This window comes from Manis pentadactyla, chromosome 2 (assembly GCF_030020395.1).
Source record: "Manis pentadactyla isolate mManPen7 chromosome 2, mManPen7.hap1, whole genome shotgun sequence".
Taxonomy (NCBI): Eukaryota; Metazoa; Chordata; class Mammalia; order Pholidota; family Manidae; genus Manis; species Manis pentadactyla.
In genome coordinates this window covers 37,668,362-37,686,760 of record NC_080020.1, presented here as the reverse complement: position 1 = coordinate 37,686,760, position 18,399 = coordinate 37,668,362, and the positions used below count along the sequence as shown (strand labels likewise).

General features: G+C 37.3%; 2 protein-coding genes across 3 annotated transcripts in view; both read right to left on the bottom strand.

The window, feature by feature from the left end:
• Positions 1 to 2,844: 2,844 nt before the first annotated feature.
• On the bottom strand, positions 2,845 to 16,535 carry MAT2B (methionine adenosyltransferase 2 non-catalytic beta subunit). Of its 2 annotated transcripts, none has more exons than XM_036921111.2 (7): positions 16,434 to 16,535; positions 9,038 to 9,232; positions 7,707 to 7,821; positions 7,412 to 7,564; positions 5,118 to 5,311; positions 4,093 to 4,206; positions 2,845 to 3,756 (listed from the first exon to the last, which is right to left on the bottom strand). In XM_036921111.2, the coding sequence occupies exons 1-7, from the start codon at positions 16,461 to 16,463 to the stop codon at positions 3,586 to 3,588; spliced, it is 972 nt and encodes a 323-aa protein (XP_036777006.1). In that variant the 5' UTR covers positions 16,464 to 16,535; the 3' UTR covers positions 2,845 to 3,585. The 2 variants fall into 2 exon arrangements, with proteins under 2 accessions (XP_036777006.1, XP_036776939.1); XM_036921044.2 differs by lacking the exon at positions 16,434 to 16,535 and adding an exon at positions 14,119 to 14,278.
• HMMR (hyaluronan mediated motility receptor) overlaps positions 16,433 to 18,399 on the bottom strand; it is a 59,345-nt gene continuing 57,378 nt past the window's right edge. Inside the window, exon 19 of the mRNA XM_057491485.1 lies at positions 16,433 to 16,537. The gene's annotated coding sequence lies outside the window, so the exon portion shown is untranslated. The remainder of the gene's footprint in view (positions 16,538 to 18,399) is intronic.

Sequence of the window (18,399 nt, the reverse complement as noted above, 5' to 3'; positions counted from 1 at the left end):
CATCACTAATTATCAGGGAAGGGCAAATTAAAACAATGAGATATCACCTCACACCAGTTAGCACTGCCAGCATTGAAAAGACTTAAGAACAACAAATGCTGGTGAGGATGCGGAGAAAGGGGAACCCTCCTACACTGCTGGTGGGAATGTAAGCTAGTTCAACCATTATGGAAAGCAATATGGAGGTACCCCCAAAAACTAAAAATGGAAATACCATTTGACCCGGGAATCCCACTCTTGGAATTTACCCAAAGAATACAACTTCTCAGATTCAAAAAGACATATGCACTCCTATGTTTATCACAGCACTTTTTGCAACAGCCAAGGAATGGAAGCAACCTAAGTGTCCATCAGGAGATAGATAAAGAAGAGGTGGTACATAATACACAATGGAATACTATTCAGCCATAAGAAACAAATCATACCATTTGCAACAACATGGGTGGAGCTGGAGGACATTATGCTCAGTGAAATAAGCCAGGCAGAGAAAGACAAGTGCCAAATGATTTCCCTCATTTGGGAAGTATAACAACGAAGCAAAAGTGAAGGAACAAAACAGCAGTAGACTCACAAGACTCCAAGAAGGAACTAGTGGTTACCAAAAGGGAAGGTGTGGGAGGGTGGGTGGGGAGGGAGGGAGGGAGAAGGGGACTGAGGGGTACTATGTTTAGTACACATGGTATGGGGGATCACAGGGAAAACAGTGTAGCACAGAGAAGGCAAATAGTGCATCTGTGGCATCTTACTACACTGATGGACAGTGACTGCATTGGGGTATGGGTGGGGACTTGATAATATGGGTAAATGTAGTAACCCCACTGTTTGTTCATGAGAAACCTTCATAAGAGTGTGTATCAGTAATACCTTAATAAGAAATTAAAAAGAAAAGCATGCTCTAAAGATTTTACACAATCTAAAGCAGACCTAGAAACTGACAAATAAATGCGGCTCACTCACTGATATAGTGGACTATGTACAGCCATAAAAGAACACCAAGCTCCTTCTTTTTGGTGCTCTACTGGTATGCAGTGGCCATGTGGCTTCTGGTCCAGCACCTCATGAGCTGGTGGAAGATGGAGGGAGAGCTTGACCAGATATAGTGACCCACGTGGTCAACTGGCATCAGGGCCACAACTCAGGGGTTAGAGATGCTCAAATGATTCATGGAGGTCTGTGAGGGGGTATGGCAGGCGTGATTTGGTGTGATGAGAATGGTTCTTGTAGATGACTTGAGCAAATAAGTAAACATATTGAGAATGGGAGCTAGGTTACTGTCGAAGAAAGGGAGCTACAGGTACGGAAAGAGGGCAGTGAAAATAAACCCTGTGGAGTAATACTGGAATTGAAGGTATATGTGAGTTTATGGTTTATTATACAAAGATATCAAAAATGTCAAGATCACAAAAAAGAAAGAAAGAGTGAAGAACTGTTCCAGACTGAAGCTAAAACAAGAAGGTAACAAATGCCACCAATAATCCTGGACTGGACACACATATAAAGGACATTACTGGAACAACTGCAGAACTGTGAATGGGATCTGTAGATTAGACAGTATTTTATCAATGTTAATTTGTTGTTTCTGATGATTATGTTATGCAGTTATACGGAACAGCATCTTACCTTTAGAAAACATGTACCTGTGTTTATATATTAAGTGTATGATAAGGCATCATACCTGCAACTTCCTCTTAAATGGTTCAGGGGAAAAACATACTTTATCATGTGTGTATATGTAAAGAGCAAAAGAAAAAATGATAGGTGTGGCTAGCTGTTGAGTTGGGAAATGTGGAAGGGGGAATACAGGCATTCTTTTTGCAACTACAGCAACTTTTCTGTTAAGGCTGAAATTTCCAAATGGATAGTAAAAAAAAAAAAAGAGAACATGGACATTCTTTGTAATATCGAACTCCAAGAAGTATTAAATGAAAAACAAAAACAAAGTGCAATAAAATGTATTTTATGCTACCATTTGTATAAAGTACAAGAAAGAGGGGATAGTGAGATATTAAGACATTCCTGTATGTTGTGACCATGTATTTTTGTATATGCAGAGTTCTTCTAGAAACATAACATGATCTGATCTACACTGATTTCTTCTGCAGATGGAAAATAGTTAGAGAAGGATGAGAAAGTTTTTCTTACTCTGAAACTTCAGAGTTCTGTACTATGTGAAATAATGTAACTTAAAACACAGGGCTTTAATTTAGTGAGTGTCACACAGGTGCCAGGCTGACTACTTTAGAAGCACCTGGGGAACATTTACAACTAGATTAGCAGGCCTCAATTACAGAAATTCCATTTCAGCGGGTCCAGGGTAGTGCTAAGGTATCAGTAAAGTCTCCCTAGTTAATTAGAAAACATACCACAGTTTGGGATTGCTCCATTTCCCCAGAAATGAAATTAGTAAGTCTGAAACCAGGGTTTGCATTGATCCCTGAATAGAAGCCAGGTCATGCAAGTAATTCTACCTTTCTGCTTCCTTATTATGAGCCAAAAACATTATTGAGTCTCAGGTTACCTGAGTATTACTCAGAACCGGTACTACATTCAAATACTCTGCATTCTTCAGAAGGAACACTTGTGGAAATACATTACAAGATTACATAATTATTTTAGTTAAAAAAGTAGATACAGTATCTGTAACATTCTAAAGCTCATGTAGTGGCTTCACCACTGTTCATTTTATTATTGTTTTAGATCTCAATATATATCCTCTTGAATGCACCAGATGTCACATGATTACGAATGTAATTTTTAAAAATTAAAACAAAGTAACAATCAGTTTAGGTGTTTAGTCCTTACATTTAAAAAGAGAAGTAAATACAAGAAAACTAACCATTACCATGCCAGCAGTACATATTTTTTATTATTCATGAGTGGCCAAAAGACTTACAAGGCCCATTATTATTAGTATAACCACACACGTGAAATCTGACTTAGTGACATGGAGTGAAAAGGACAGTTTTATATATATCAAAAAAATACATACACATACGCACATCTCTCTCAAGTGTTCATCATACACTGCTACAAAAGCAGGAGGCATCAAGATGAACGAGTTCCAATACATGTAACATGTTGAAATATCTCAAGCTTAAGAACTGCCCTTAAGTTGCAAAAATAAACTTTCTTTCTTCATTTTGATCAGAGTTCAAGCAAAGCAAATATGAGCATCAATGATTTTCACATTGTTTAACACACTTAAAACATAAAACGGTCAACAGTCACAAAAGTCCTGAAAATGTAGAGGTTATAGGAATGAACAACGCTTCTCATCCAAGGAAAAGTATACAGCAGATTTGTTTCATCCTGGCTCTGAAATATTTCAAAATCATAATTTACTATATTCAAACAGCAAGTAAAGCCAGAACAAACAAAATGATAAATGGAAAAATTATTACTTCAAACAAGGCATTATTGCCTTTAGTTTCTTTAGACAATTTCACTAGTGCAAGAGCATCATTTTACCTGAAAGATCATGAGTCACAATTAAAGAGCACTCATACAAAACTATTTCCATTTTTCTTTAAAAAAGTGCCACATACTATATTTCTCATTAAAAAACAAAAAGCACACACACATACACTAATGAAAAACTGTTTGTCTCCATTTCTTGTCAATGAGGAAAGGCCAGAGTGATTCTTTGATTCCAATTCGAAATGGCGTTCTCTGGCCAATGCCCAAGGTCTCCAATTTGGAGCAGTCAAGCTGAGCATTTCTTGGACGTTGTGCTCCTAAGACAGGGCTGTCCGTTATCTTTAAAGATAAATGAAAACAAAAATAAAAAATGAAAAGCCACATGTTAAGGTTTTATGCTACTTCACCCTCAGTGCAAATCTGATTTGATCTCTGGAAAAATAAACAGAAAGTCTGTCAGCAGACAATACTTTTTTGATAAACTTCAATATTCATAGGTTTCTGTACATGTGATTATTTAGAGTAAACTGCCAAACATACAAGTAAAGTTCACTCTGATTAGCAGCAGAAAAATGAAGTTATCCAGCACTTCTAAAGCCTAAAAATGTTACCAATAACACACCTATGATGGGTTTAGACTCTCAAAAGATGAAGCTTTAAATGCCATGTACTTACAGGTCTTAGGTGGCTGCTGGGGAGGTTGAAGGCATCTGCGATGGCACATGCCATTTCATATTTTGTCATCTGTTCATTGCCAGACCAGTGAAAGGTTCCCTTAATTGAGGGATCCTAACAAGGACACAAAAAATTCAAAATAGTTTCAACATTTTGAGTTGAGTAAAATGATAGGTCTGACAAGAAAGCTAACTGATAAAGGTCCAGAAATTAAAATGTATCCCTCCCTCCCTGAATGCTCTCCATAAGTACCTAAAGTCAAATTCCTATAAATATTCCCAGCTAAACATGAAACACAACTTCTAGAATTGAGCTTTCAGATGTTTTCTTAAATAAACATATTAATGGCTCTGATTTTATCAGTGGAAATCCTGAAAATTATAGATTTTGATAGAAACACAGATCAATTTAGTGAGTTACTCTAATTATCCTAAAAAGCTAAGACCAAAACTTAATAGTAACTTTTTTCAACATGAGTTAGTTGTAACATCCTTAAGTATTGTCACAGTGCACATTTAAAGTAAGTTTTTATGTATTAAAAACTATAGTCATATAATTGGTTAACATTCTAAAATAAATCATCTCTTTCTTTTCATGGACATTCTATTTACCTCCAATGTTTTTCAAGTGTTTAAAAATAATTCCTACATAATTATCTAAAAAAGAAATTATAAATTATTCCTACAATGGCTTAAATTATAAATGCCTATGTAGGTTCTTTTTTTGTCACTACATACATCTTGTAACTTTTTCTAAGACATTAGGAAATTATTTTGTTACCCAAAGGAAAAAAAAACATATTTTCAGTCATCTTGCAATAAAGAATGGCAGAAGGGATCTATAGTATTTGACAAATAAATTCAAACATGAAAGGATAATGTTTTTATTATTCATTAAAAATAGCCTATTATCTGCAAACTACTTTTGATTTCCTTGTAGTTTTAAAAAAGCACTTTAACTTCTACTCATTAAAAGGAATTTTACTAAAATGGACATTAGGAACTCTTCCTTCCAAGCTTTCTCACCAGCATTCTCTTTTCTGCTAACTGACGACATACAGTGGCTACATCTTTGACATGTGTGGGGAACCTCTGCTGCCAGTGGTCCATGTTTGCTGACTTGTTACTGAACTGTACTTTATCAAACATAACAGTCACAGAACTTTCTTCAAGCTTTTCAACTTCTCCATACAGAATAGGAATTCTCAAAACAGCAGCACCTACAGATTAATAAAAACAGGTAAGTCTCTCAACAGGGTACTTTTTATATATAACTTTTCACTGTTATAATCATTAAAAATAAAACTCATCATGACAACTAAATGTATTAAGTGATCCTTAACTGGATCCTAGATTAAAAAATAAAATGCAATAAAGGACATTGGAACAACTGGGAAAATTCCTGTATACACTGTGTATTACATTACAGTATATTAATGTTAAATTTCCTGAGTGTGGTAACTGCATTGTGATTATGTAAAGAACATCCTTGTTCTTAGAAGATACATACTTGGTGAAGTACTTTGGTGGTGAAGTTCAACTAATTCTCAATGAGATCAGCAAAAAGAAATATATGTAAAACATGTGGCAAAACAACTGGTGAATCTAAAGGGTAAGTGTTTTACCACATAATTCTTCAAACCATTGATTTCGGAATTATGAGGTACTTAGATTTTACATTGGTTCCTACTGAGGGGTTATAACAGACTTTGGATAATTAGTGCAATAATTGAAAATTCAAACTATTTTTAATTAAATTAATTTATTAGGACAACCATGTATAGGTATGTATTCAAGGACGATTCCTTCAGTATAATTTATAATAAAAAAACTGAAAAACTTAATGTCTGTTAGTAGGCGATGCTTCTCAAGGAGATGGCAGTCTCAGGCACTGGGTTTATTTAGTGCAGGGACTGGTTATATCAAGTATTATGCAGATACTGAAAGGAATACATTTAGATGGCTCATTATGGACTGAGATGCAAATGAAGGGGCCAGGTTACGAACAACATGCACACATTTTTTAAAATTCAGAAAATAAGCTCCCATACTGTGTGATATAGTGAGTTTTAAGAAATATATATCTGGTCATATGAATTCATATGACCAAATATGTATTTCCCAGGAACTTCACCCACAGTTCCTGAAAACACTGCGGTCTTAAAGGTAAAATGGCTGTTTTGTCATGTTAATGAGAGACTTTTGGACCCCCCCCACCCAAGGGCAGGACCTGGAGGCTGAATCAGTCAAAGGCCAATTTAGTCAGTTAACTATGCAATGAAGCTCTCAGAAAAACCCCTAAGAATTTAATGCTCTCTCACTGCTCTGCTCTGTTGGATCCTGCTTCTCAGTCAGGAAGAGCTTCTATGCTTGAAGAACCAGAATGCCTCCACAAGCCGCCGAGCCAGGCCCCAAGCTCCACAAAGATAGACACTCCTTTTTATTTAGGACCCTGCCCTATGTATCACTTCATCTGGCTGTTAACTTGTATCCTTTATTAATCTGGTAAACTGTTTAGTGTTTTCCTGAGTTCTGTGAGCCACTTAGCAAATTAATCAAACCTAAGGGGGAGGTCATGGGAATCTCTAATCTGTAGTCAGTAGGTCAGAAGCACAAGGAACTGCCCGGCGCTTGTGATCGGCTTCTAGGAGTGGGGGATGGGGGGGAACTCTTGTAGGACAGAGCCCTTAACCTGGGGCATCTGGTGCTGTCTCTGGGCAGACAGCAACAGAATTGAATTGAATCTCAGACACCCTGCTGGTGCTCCAGAGTTGCTTGGTGTTAGTTGGGAAGACCCCCTCCCACATACTTACACACATTTGAATTATAGGGTCTGGGGCCCCAAAAGGAGTTCAACTACTATTACTGCTGTGTATAATACTGTTATTGTTATGCATATATGTAGGGAAAGACCACACCATCGCATTTGGTATGGGACAAGTGGGAAAAACATACAAAACCACTTTTGGTGCTTCTCTCTGAGGCAGCATTATAAAATAACTTACACTCTTTACAATTCTGCATTTTTTTTCAACTACAAATATCAGAATACCTCAGTTTAGGAAAAATGACATGACTTTTTTTGAAAGTAGTTTACAGAAATTTGTATTATATTACTTGTTTTTGGCATATGATATTTATGTATACACAGTTATACTGGAGGAAGTCTAGAAGAATTCATAAATTATTAAGGATTTCTATAATTCGTATTTTTTAAAATTAACTACATTCTCTAATTTCTCTTAAGTAATTTATGTTCCTTGACTAATTTTAAACTAAAAACTCAAAAACAATCAGGGGCTAAAGAGATTGTTGCTTACCTAAATTGTTCTCCAGAACAGCCTTTTCTCCTTCTAATTTTGTTTTGCCATACAGATTTAGGGGACTGGCTATGTCTTCCTCTCCATAAGGTGGATCTGTTCCATCAAATACATAATCTGAACTAATGTAGATCAGAAATGCTCCAATTGCAGCTTCAAGAAAACAGATAACAAAATAAGGAATCCATTAAACCACAAGACATTACTCTTCACTGGAATTTATAACGGCTTTTCATACATAGACAAATCTCATTAAGTATCTAATTTTACGAAGATTTTATGAAGTCATCATTACCTGCTTCTTTTGCTAAATTCCCAGAAGCATCCACATTAAGTTGAGAAGCAGCATCTGGATAAGTTTCTACAACATCTGGCCTTCTCTCTGCTGCACAATGTACTATGACATGGGGCTGGAATTTAAGCATTAATGTATTTTTAACTCAAAAAGGAATAGAATAGAGGAAACTACAGTCTTCGAGAAGTAAATCACAGAAAAATGTTAAATTGACATTCCTTCAATTAAAGAGTCATTGTAATTTTTAATATAGTTTGTCATGCTTCCCTTTTCCAAGGTATGAACTTCCTTAAAAATATATATAGGCTTAGAAAAGTAAAAAGCAATTTAGTAATTTCTAGGCAAAACCAGACAAAACTCTGTTAACTTTACTTCTAAATCAAAATAACCTGTTCCTTAATTTGAATGGGTGAAAAGAGCTATCATTTATGTAATCAATACAACCTAAATATTTAATAAATCTATAAATAAATCCACATATATGCTAAAACACTGTGCAGGGAGCAAGATTTCATGATCTAGTGGGAAAGACAGATGATGTAAAGAGACTGCTTTAATATAATGTGACAGACATCAAGATAGAGGAATGCAGAGGGGCCTTGGAAGAGAATGGGTATGTACTTACCAGAGTTGCTAAGCCACTAAAGATTTGGGAAGATCACCAACAGGCAGGGCTAGTGTTACCACATACCAAACTTCCTTTTCAACAATTGCTTAAGGAAGCATCTTATTTTCTAACTTGAATGTGCATAATCTGGGGCACTTCTTAAAATGTAGAGTCATGGGTCCCACCACAGATTTGTTAAATTAAAATCTCCGGGAGTAAGGCCCAAGAGCAAATTCCTATGTGGGTTTGATATAAATGTTCCTTGAACCGTTTTAGAAAGAACTTGAACTCCAGATTTGTTCAGTTAGTACAGAACTCAAAATTTTCTGCAACTTTTCTGTGACTATGGCCAGCAAGTTATTTAATCTTCCTGAGCTTTTATTATCTCTAAAATGGAAATAACATCTATTCTACAATACTGTAAGGTTTACAGATAATAATATAAAAGCATTTGCATAGAAAGTAGTACTTAAAAGAGTACTCCAAAAACATAGTCTTTTTATAAAATGCTTCTCATTTGTCTTACCTTAACCTGTGTTGCCACCTAATCTTTTCAAAGATTGCATATACTTTGCCACGCTAAAAAAATAGTGCACTAAATATTGTTGCTCAACAGGCTAGAGCTTAAGTATAGTAACTTCCTTGAGTGCAAACATTTTACATAAAACCCAGATTATTCTTAATATAGATCACGTGTGTTAACAATAAACAGACTAAATCATACCTGAAAATCTTGAACGATGTGATGGACTGCAGCCGAATCTAATAGATTAACCTGTTCAAATTTTGGTCTTGCTCTTCTAAAACCACAGCCAATGGCATGCCAATTATTCTGCTGAAATTCTTTGTACACGGCTCTGCCAAGAAGCCCAGTAGCTCCAGTAACCAGAACTCGTCTATTGGGGATGTTAACTTCCTCCTAAAAATTTAAGGTGGGGGAACATAACTTACTTTGAAAATATTCTCCCAGCAAAATTAATCAGCATCATCATTCACTAAATACTTCAAGTCTGTTTGCTTCATGTTCCATATCTATAAGCCAATTCTTAAGTTAGAATAAAATTCAACTGCATCAATAACTGGATCACTTAAGGAAGTTTCATTCACCTTACGCAAAAAAAAAACCCTAAGATGATACTGTAAGGAATTACCTAGTCAAACAGACTTTGATTTCCTATGTTAATGACGGAAAATCTTATTTTGATTATCAGTGATGTCCAAATAAGTAATAAACAGCAACGTTGATTATATTCTTCAATTGGTAAAAATGTACAATTAGTTTTAAGATCATTTTATGACTGATTAAATATTTGGGCTCTATTCCACCAATATATTTACAAGTTAATGTTTTTAGTCTTCAATATTTAATCCTGTTTTCTTTTAAATCTCAATGATTTATCACATTTTGACAGGCCTGAGGAATAGAGACTTCACATGTCACAGGAATTTACGTGAAGGAAAAATAAATTCGTTCTTATAGCACTAACAATAGTCTAAGTTTAACCAAACTAGTAAATGTTCCTGAGTTAACTCTAAATTTACTTATATAGACCAGTTAAAACTAGTAAATACACAGGATAAGAGGGGGGGGGCATTTTAAAATGAGCTGTTGCTGTTGTGAAAAAGACAAAAATCTTCACACTGAAATTAAAAGAAACTACTATTCAGGAAACAAATTATGTTTCAAGGCATAGTTTCAAAATTTTCCTTTCTTCCCAAGACAGGTTAACACCAAATTTCCTCCCAGTCCCTTAAATAACAAAGTCAACATTTACTATTTAAATCACAAGTTTCATCAAATTTTATCAATTTATGGGCTTTTTATTTCCATTGTTGTTACAGTCACCTAATTTCTGAGCTGTTGACAACTTTATAAATATGCATTCCAAAACAAAAGGCCTTTCTTTTTTAGCCCTTAGTTCAGCTGAATATTTTAGCAGACTATACGTTTTTCTACAAGGCCACCAAAGGTATTTCTATGACAGGAAAAATCTAAAATGAAGGAGCTGACAGACAATATAAAAGTGAACTCTTAAAGATATTTCTCCTTAGTTTAAACAATTTCAAACTTAGATAAAATTTTCAAAAATTTTAAAAGTTGAAATACTCATCTGTTGTAAAACTTGGCTCTACACCAACTGATCTATGAAAACAAGGATTTCAGCCAGCAAATATTTTCTTTGAATTTTGGCAAAATAAAAAACAGCACTACAAAGACTGAGATGTAAAGAGAAGAAAACACACCAAGCCTAGTAGAGATACAATCAGAGAAAAACAATTTACACAAAATAAATGCCATAAAGATACATGGGAAGTACTATAAAAGAGCTGTGAGCTGGTTTCTACAGAGTTCCTCGATGTGCACTCTGAAGAAGCCAAAAAATTGTAACAGCTCTTAGGTCAGTGGTTCTCAGGCTTCAGGACGGGTCAGAATCATCTAGAAGGATTTCAGATCTAGTAGATTTGGAGAAAGGCCTGATAATTTATATTTCTAACACATCCCCAAGTAGTGCAGTAGATGACAACTTGAGAACTGTAATCCTGAACTCCAGGAAAAGTCCAAGGCTTCCCAAAAGATAAATCTGTCTTATTTAAACAGGCCGAAAAATTGCGCTCTATCTTTCCAGAAGCAACATCATTACCATTTTCCCCCTTAAGAAGGAAAACTAAAAGAAGTCAAAGAACAAGCATTACCCAATCCACAAAGATTACTGAACACTCAACTAAGATCTCTGCACAGTTCAGAAATGCACACTTTTTCCTTTTAACATCTGTTAAATGAATGAAATAGAATACATCTTATTAACATGTCAGAGTTTGGCAATGCTTTTTGCTTTTTAGTGGATCGTAAAGTAAGAGCCCAGATGACCTTATAAACAAGGGCATCTTGGATTTGATGAAATGCAGTATTAAATTACAAGCACAGCAAATCTTTTAAGGATACACTTAACTTAAAAAAAGGATGAGTGCTGTGCTGAGAAAATACTACCCTATGGCCTTATACCCTGGGTTAATATGTAAGATTCCTAGAAAAAAATATGAAACAGTCAAAATAGTTAATAGTAACCTGGTAATCAAGTATCAATGCTCAAGAATTTTCTTGATTAAAAGAGCAGATTTCTCAAGAGCAAGCATTTTCTGAAATTTAAATGATACCACACAATCTTCTATTTGAAAACAATGAGGTGTATGTAAGCCTATTATCATACCTTTTGATAACAATAGCCTTGTTAGACAGGCAGGACAGGTATTATTTCCAAAGTGAGGAACCTAAGCCCAGCTATGTTAACGGTTTTGCCCATGGTAAAAGGGTTAAGATTAGGACCAGAATTTGGTTCTTCTTGCTACTATGGTCCAGCCAAATACATACTGAGTTTTGTCTCAATCCTTTGAACTTATATCTGGTTTCATGACGACTAAACCTTATCTGCTCTACCACAAGCTGAGGTATTGAGAAGTTACTCCTTCTCTACTGATCCTAATTCCTCATTGGTCAAGTGAGGCGCTTGGACATGACTAAAGCTCTTCCAGCTTTACAGTTCCACAATTTTAACATTTTCCATTATCCTTACCACAAAGCAGTCTGAATAGATGAAAAGAGACTCATTTACTTAACTTCTCTTTTCACAGAGTTCTCCTTAGAGACTCAATGAGCACCTTCTGTCACCAGTATAGGAGCCAAGACAAGATTTTTTTCATTTGGATTCCAAGTTTATCAGTGGCTGGCAAATAAAATATGCATCACTGAAGTTAAAAAACGCCGAACAGAAAAACCTCTCTTCTATTTTTGAGTTTCCATATATAGGCAGAAATCAATCTGAAGCTTTTTAAAGCATAGTTTTGGCTTTTTCTTCGTAAAAGAAATATTCCTCAAAAAATTACTTTGGACTGTTACTCCGTTAGTCTTGCAAAACGCAGAAATGTCCAAATAACCAAGGAACTCAAAGAATTAGAAGTTGTATAGTTAACCCAAATCACAGTAACACGTTGAAAATATTTTGCCTGAAAAGTATGCTATCTCAATTTTATAGTCTTATGGGTATAGCATATCAAACATTTTAAGTTACTCTGAACATATTTGCCTCTTACTGTGTAAGCTCTTAGATGTACAGAATTCAGTAATTTCAGGATACCAGATTTACATACCAAAAATATTCTGGAAAAATCAAATACATATAAGTAAGTGTACAGCTACTATTCTTATGCTCTCTAATCAAATGATACCAAACTGTATAGGTAATGGGAGATAAATGGCTCTTTCAAAATGGTCCAACACAGCAGTCTGGGACAGGATTCTATTTTACAATACTTGCATACTTCTCCTAAAAATGTCCTAGAAAAAGAAACCTAATACCTAAAGAGGGATCTTCTTAAATTTTAGTGGTAAATAAAGTAATACTTCGCTATTTTTAGAACCTCTTAAACTTGGCAAAGTTTCATATTCATTTTTTAAATTGATCCTCACACATATCTTTAAGTAAACAGTCCTGGACTTTAAGAAACTTTAGGATCCCATGACAACCTAGGTGACATTGGCCTAACTCCTATTATCACCTTATTGTACCCTACAAGGCAGTATTCTTAACAGGAACCACTACAATCTGCTTCTCCAACATAAATATAAGACAGTCCTAATTTCACAAGTGAGTTTTAATCCTAAAAGTTTTGAGAGAACAGCAACTACGTGCCAAGCTTATGGTCTTACCATGTTTAATGAAGGTAAACATGAAAACTCATTTTCATTAGTCCACTTAACTCCCACTGTGAATAAAGATTAAGCTTTGTATGCACATATACACAAGTTTGCATATGCATGTACATAACTGTAAACTAACAGTAACATTATGCATTCAGTACTGTTTGGGGCCCATAGGAAAATAAAGACGTGCAAATACCCAATCTATCCTAACTTTACCCCAAAATCCCAAAGTGATTTGCAAACACTAAATACGCTACACTGGCAGTGTAAAAATTCTCCATTATCAAAAACAGCCACCTCCTATATCCTTTCTTATATTCATAAGCCATACTGGTCTGGGCATTTACAGTATTCTTTTCCGTAGTACTAGATATATCCTGTGGATTGATGAATGCTGGGGAGCCTGGGATGGAATAAAGGAGAGAAAACGCAGGGGATTGGGGGCGCGGGGTGGGCTGCGGGTCTGGGATGGCTCTCCCAAACACATTAATTGCCTTCCTTTATACAACCTCTGTAGTGGTTCAAAGCCGGAGAAAATCAAACAGAACTGTATTTGAATTCTGGCTCCAACCTTAATGAACTTGGGCCAACGACTCGCTCGCTAAGCCTAAATTTTCTCATCCGTAAAATGGAGCAAAAACAGTATCTCAGTTATGAGGACTGAATAATGCATGTAACGTGCATAATAGCGCCCTGCGCAAATTGAGACTTCAGGAAATTGTCATCTCCAATAGTATTATTTCTGAAACCCACTTGCCCCTTTTTTCTCAAACTGGTAAGATTAAGGGATACCACCAAAGGACGACTAAGAGAGAATCAAAAGTGAAACAAACAGCTCTGAAAAGCCCCTCTCCGCTCCTGGGAGAGTGGACTCGTGAAACCCGACCTGCTCGTTTCCCGCCGCGGCAGTTGTGAGAGAGATCGCCGCTGGTGTGCACCGAGATCAACAAACTCCGCGGCGCCGCCCCAGTCTCGGGGCCGGGGAGGCGGCGCCGAGGCTCCGACTCCGGCACAACGCGAAGGAAACACCACGCGAGCCGCCGTGACTGGTTTTGTTCCCCTGCGCGCCCCTGGCTTCCATGAGACCCCAGGGCTGACTCCCTCACCTCCACGAGCCGGCAGTCCCCAGGAACAAAGTGGATGGAGAGCTCCTTCTCCCGCCCCACCATGCCCGCAGTTTTCACGCCACCACAGCGACTGCCACCGCCTCCAGGCCAGGCTCGCTGAGGGCCTCAGCTCCTTCACCCTGGGCCCGCCCCCGCCCACCACTTCCGGCTTCCGCCGAAAGGCCGCACCCGCTGATTGGCCACGCTCCGCCGGGGGCGGGATGCCCAGGATGCCCAGGCCCAACCGCCAACTCTTAAAGGAATACGCAAAACAAAGGCCTTAGCGTTAAGCGTGAACGCAAGTTTTGAGGTTATACAAGTTTTGAGGTTTTCTGCGGGACGGCAGGGATAGTACATGGGCGTTTTTTCCCCCCATTTTTTTTTTTTTCTTAACTAGGGAAGAATTGAATTGCATCGCCCGGAGTTTCAAGTTTTGAGACTGTGTTCAGTGCCTAAGAATCAACTGGGCATGTAATACGTCAAGTAGGAGAAAACATCTTAAAGCCACCGGGCGATGGGAGGGGGCGAAGAGGCAGGCCTGCAGACTTAGCTCTCTGGAGTTTTAGGAGTGGTTTTATTTTGGGAGATTGAGAAAAAGAAAGGGAATAAAAATACTAAGTGTTGCCCTCCGAGTCATTAACACACCGATAACCCATTTTCTTCCTGGGACGCTAATAAGCAGGGCGTGTGAAATTGCAAACTTCAAAATATTTTTAACTCGTAAAAAAGAAGAAGGAATCATTTCGGTACCTCTTCAAAACGCAGATTCTCGAACTTGTAAATATAGAACGGGAATCTTGCGACGCAGAGCCTGGGACTCCACATCTCGGCGGGCTGGGCAGGCGTTCGGGCTACGCTCCCAAAACCAAGGCTGCGCACGCCGAGCCTCGGCTGCAACCAGACGGCACAGAGGAGCTGAGGGCCAGAGTCGGCGGGACTTCCACCGCCCGTCACCGCCTCAGAGGGACGAATCAGAAACAGCAGACCTAGGTGCTGAGACTGCCCTAGCACGCAACTGACTTTCCCTTACAGTCCAAACGCAAGTGCCCCTCCGGTCGGAACGCCTGACTCAGAAAACCCCAGCACTTACGGTATCCACTTCGCCAAATTTTCACTTGACAGCCTGAGCGTCCTAGTCAAGACACACAGGACACCAAGATCTAAAAGTCTACCACAATGTGTCCGCTGCTTGCGTTTTTCTTAAAGGACCTTAATTTCATAATCCTTTTTGGTTTTAGAGCTAAAGACTGTGCAGCTTTTAAAAAAAACCTTTTCTGCATCTGAGCCCCGTAACTTTCTCACCCAAACCCCAACAAGAATTTATTTCCTGATTCGTGTAACCGAAGTTTTCTTTGGAACAATAAGGGAAGAGAGCCTGAGGCCCCTCACGTTTCGATTTTTGATTTAATCAAGGCTGTTACAGCCGTTCGGTTTAGCAGTATTTAGGGAGACCTCGAGAGAACTGCCCCAGCAGTAAACACTGATAATCTGCAGACAAAGAAAAGGCGTGTGTGTTGGGATCGGGGAGGAGTAGATTCGAGAGCCTGTTAATCTTCCTCTCTTTAAAACCTGAAGAATTTTTTTCTTCCTACTTGCAACGTGTGATGCAACCTAGTTTTTCTAGGAGAAAAAAATTAAGTGTACAACGTGAGGAAGATTTAAGGACATGCATATGTAATTAGCATTTTCACTCTCAGAGCAGCCTTGTCAAGAGTGAGAAACAAAAAGGTTTTCTTGCCTGCATTTCAGAATCTGATTTTATACTTGCCAGGTTAAAACTTGGGTATAGTTCTAGAGGCGTATGTATGTGTATGGTTTTTAATCATTCTCTTTAAAGATGAACGTTTCTGTACGAACAAAAATCGCCATTGTTGTATAGACAATATCCAAATTCATGTGGTGGCTAAGTCTACAGAAAGAGCAGCCCGGAGTTCCAAGTTACGTTGGTAGATTCAATTCATGCCAAGGACTAAGTAAGGCTGGAACACACAGTTGTAGATAAAATCCTTATTTATACAGAACCTTCACCTACATCACTGCATTTAATCTGGTAATCAAAGTGGAATTTTTTTCCTTGTAACTAATGAGACTTAGCTGAGTTCTCTCTAACCTGGATCCCTGCGTCAATAATTAAAAGTTGTTTTTTCCATGTCTTGAGTTGTATTTTGTAAAGAAATCAGTGTCACTTGTGTCTTTTTGTTATTGTTTTACATACCCTTCAGCTTTTACCAATGTTCACTGGGATGCTTTAAAAAAAAAAAAAAAACCCAACTCCAGAACGCTTCATTTCTTGAATAGCTAGAGCTAGCTCTTACCTGTTCCATATCCTCCGGCATTTCAGGCATGATTCCAAAATTCTCTCAGGAAACCAGACTACGGGAGAGTCTCAGCCTCTGCCTCCTCTGGCCGGGTCTTTGTTCTGCCTGTAGAGAGTGAAGGAACGCGAAAACGTGAGCCTCAGCTCCCTCGACCTTTTAAATTAGCATTTTGATTCCAGTCCCAGAATCTCGTGCAGTTTTCCACATTGCAGTAAGCTGGCAGCTGATTCCCCGTGGCGGTCTTGAAAATACCCAATAAGAAGTTTCATGTTTAATTGCCAGTCAACCGACGGTCCATTAGAAGAACCAACTTCTTAAAATCAACAAGAGACAACAACAACAAAAAATTCCAGTGAAAACTGGTTGCAATTTTCTCTTGCAGAAAAAAAGAAGCAAGAGCATACAGTTGGGAAAGCACACAGACCATGCAACTGATTCCTGTTCTGAAATATTTTAGTTAAGTTATGCCTTATTACAACAGCATCTATTTGGTAAAGTTCTCTCCTCCCCTTTTCTGATGAACTATATCTCAAAGGACAATTTAAGGCTCTGGTGGGAGCAGCACACAGAAATTAAAATGCAACAAGTCATTTTCATTAACAGCATGCTGTCCTCTGAGAAAACTGTAGTAGCTATAGTAGCCTTAAGTTTGGACAAGCTTTAGGGACCTGTAGATCAGTGATTCCGGAATCTGCTTGCACCACAGATCCTATAAAGCAAAACCATTCTGAAAGAGTAGAGTGGAGTCATTTTACTTTTAACAGTTTCAAGGGTAAGGAACTGTTAAATTTTGAACCACTGTTCTGGATTATGACTCTGTAACAGTTTAGGAACAACAAAATTACCATTCAGATAGAGTTAAAAAGAATCACTTAACCCTTTATATTTTGCATACAGCACATACACGTGTTAACTCTATGAGGTATGCAGAGGGTCTATCAGTAATGGAAAACTACAATTTTTAAAAATTGATAAATTAAAATTCACAAAAAATAAAAATTTCTGTTCATCAGAAGGCAATTTAAGCAAACGGAAAAATAATCTCAATACATAAATCTGAAGAGGACTTGTATTCAGAATATCTAAAGTATTATAACTCAATAATTTAAAAATATTTTTTAAATGGACAAAACTTTTCAACAGATACTTCACAAAGTGAAGATATAAAAATAGCCAATAAGCACATAAAAAGAAGCTCAACATCAAGGAAATGCAAATTAAAATCATACTGATTTTATTGTTACATACCTAACAAGAGCTAAAATTAAAAAGACTGATAACATCGTATGCTAACAGATATTTTACTTGTTAATTGCTCATTAGAACTAGACTGCTCATTCATTAGTTCTAAATGATACAACCACTTTAGAAAACTGTCTGGCAGTTTCTTATAAAATTAAATATACACTTACCGTAAGTCCACTTCTACATGCTTACCCAAGAGAAATGAAAACATATGTCCATAAAAACTTACACAAGAATATTCATAGCAGTTTAATCCAAAATAACCTGAAACTGGAAATAACCCAAACACCCATTAACAGATGAATGGATAAAAAACTTGTGGTCTATTCATACTATGGAATGTTATTTAGCTATACAAAGAAATGAACTATATGAATTAATCTCAAAACAATTATGCTGGGTCCTACAGTATGGGAGAATATATTTGTAAACAACATATCTGATAAGGGGCTAACACCCAAAATACGTAAAGAGTTCACATGCCTCAACATCCAAAAAGCAAATAACCCGAGTAAAAAATGGGCAGAAGATCTGAACAGACTCTTCTCCAAAGAAGAAATTCAGATGGCCAACAGGCACATGAAAAGATGTTGCACATCACTAATCATCAGGGAAATGCAAATTAAACAGGGAAATGCAAATTAAAACCACAATGAGATATCACCTCACACCAGTTAGGATGGCCAACATCCAAAAGACAAGGAACAACAAATGCTGG

What these genes read in the sequence shown, in the direction of transcription:
- MAT2B (XM_036921044.2), bottom strand. Translation starts at nt 14,181, where the DNA reads ATGGTGGGGCGGGAGAAGGAGCTCTCCATCCACTTTGTTCCTGGGGAC. An exon ending in ACATCGTTCAAGATTTTCAG is followed by an intron (nt 7,822 to 9,037) that starts GTATGATTTAGT and finishes CTTAAATTCCAG; the next exon opens with CCCCATGTCATAGTACATTG. An exon ending in TGTTCTGGAGAACAATTTAG is followed by an intron (nt 5,312 to 7,411) that starts GTAAGCAACAAT and finishes ATTAATCTGTAG; the next exon opens with GTGCTGCTGTTTTGAGAATT.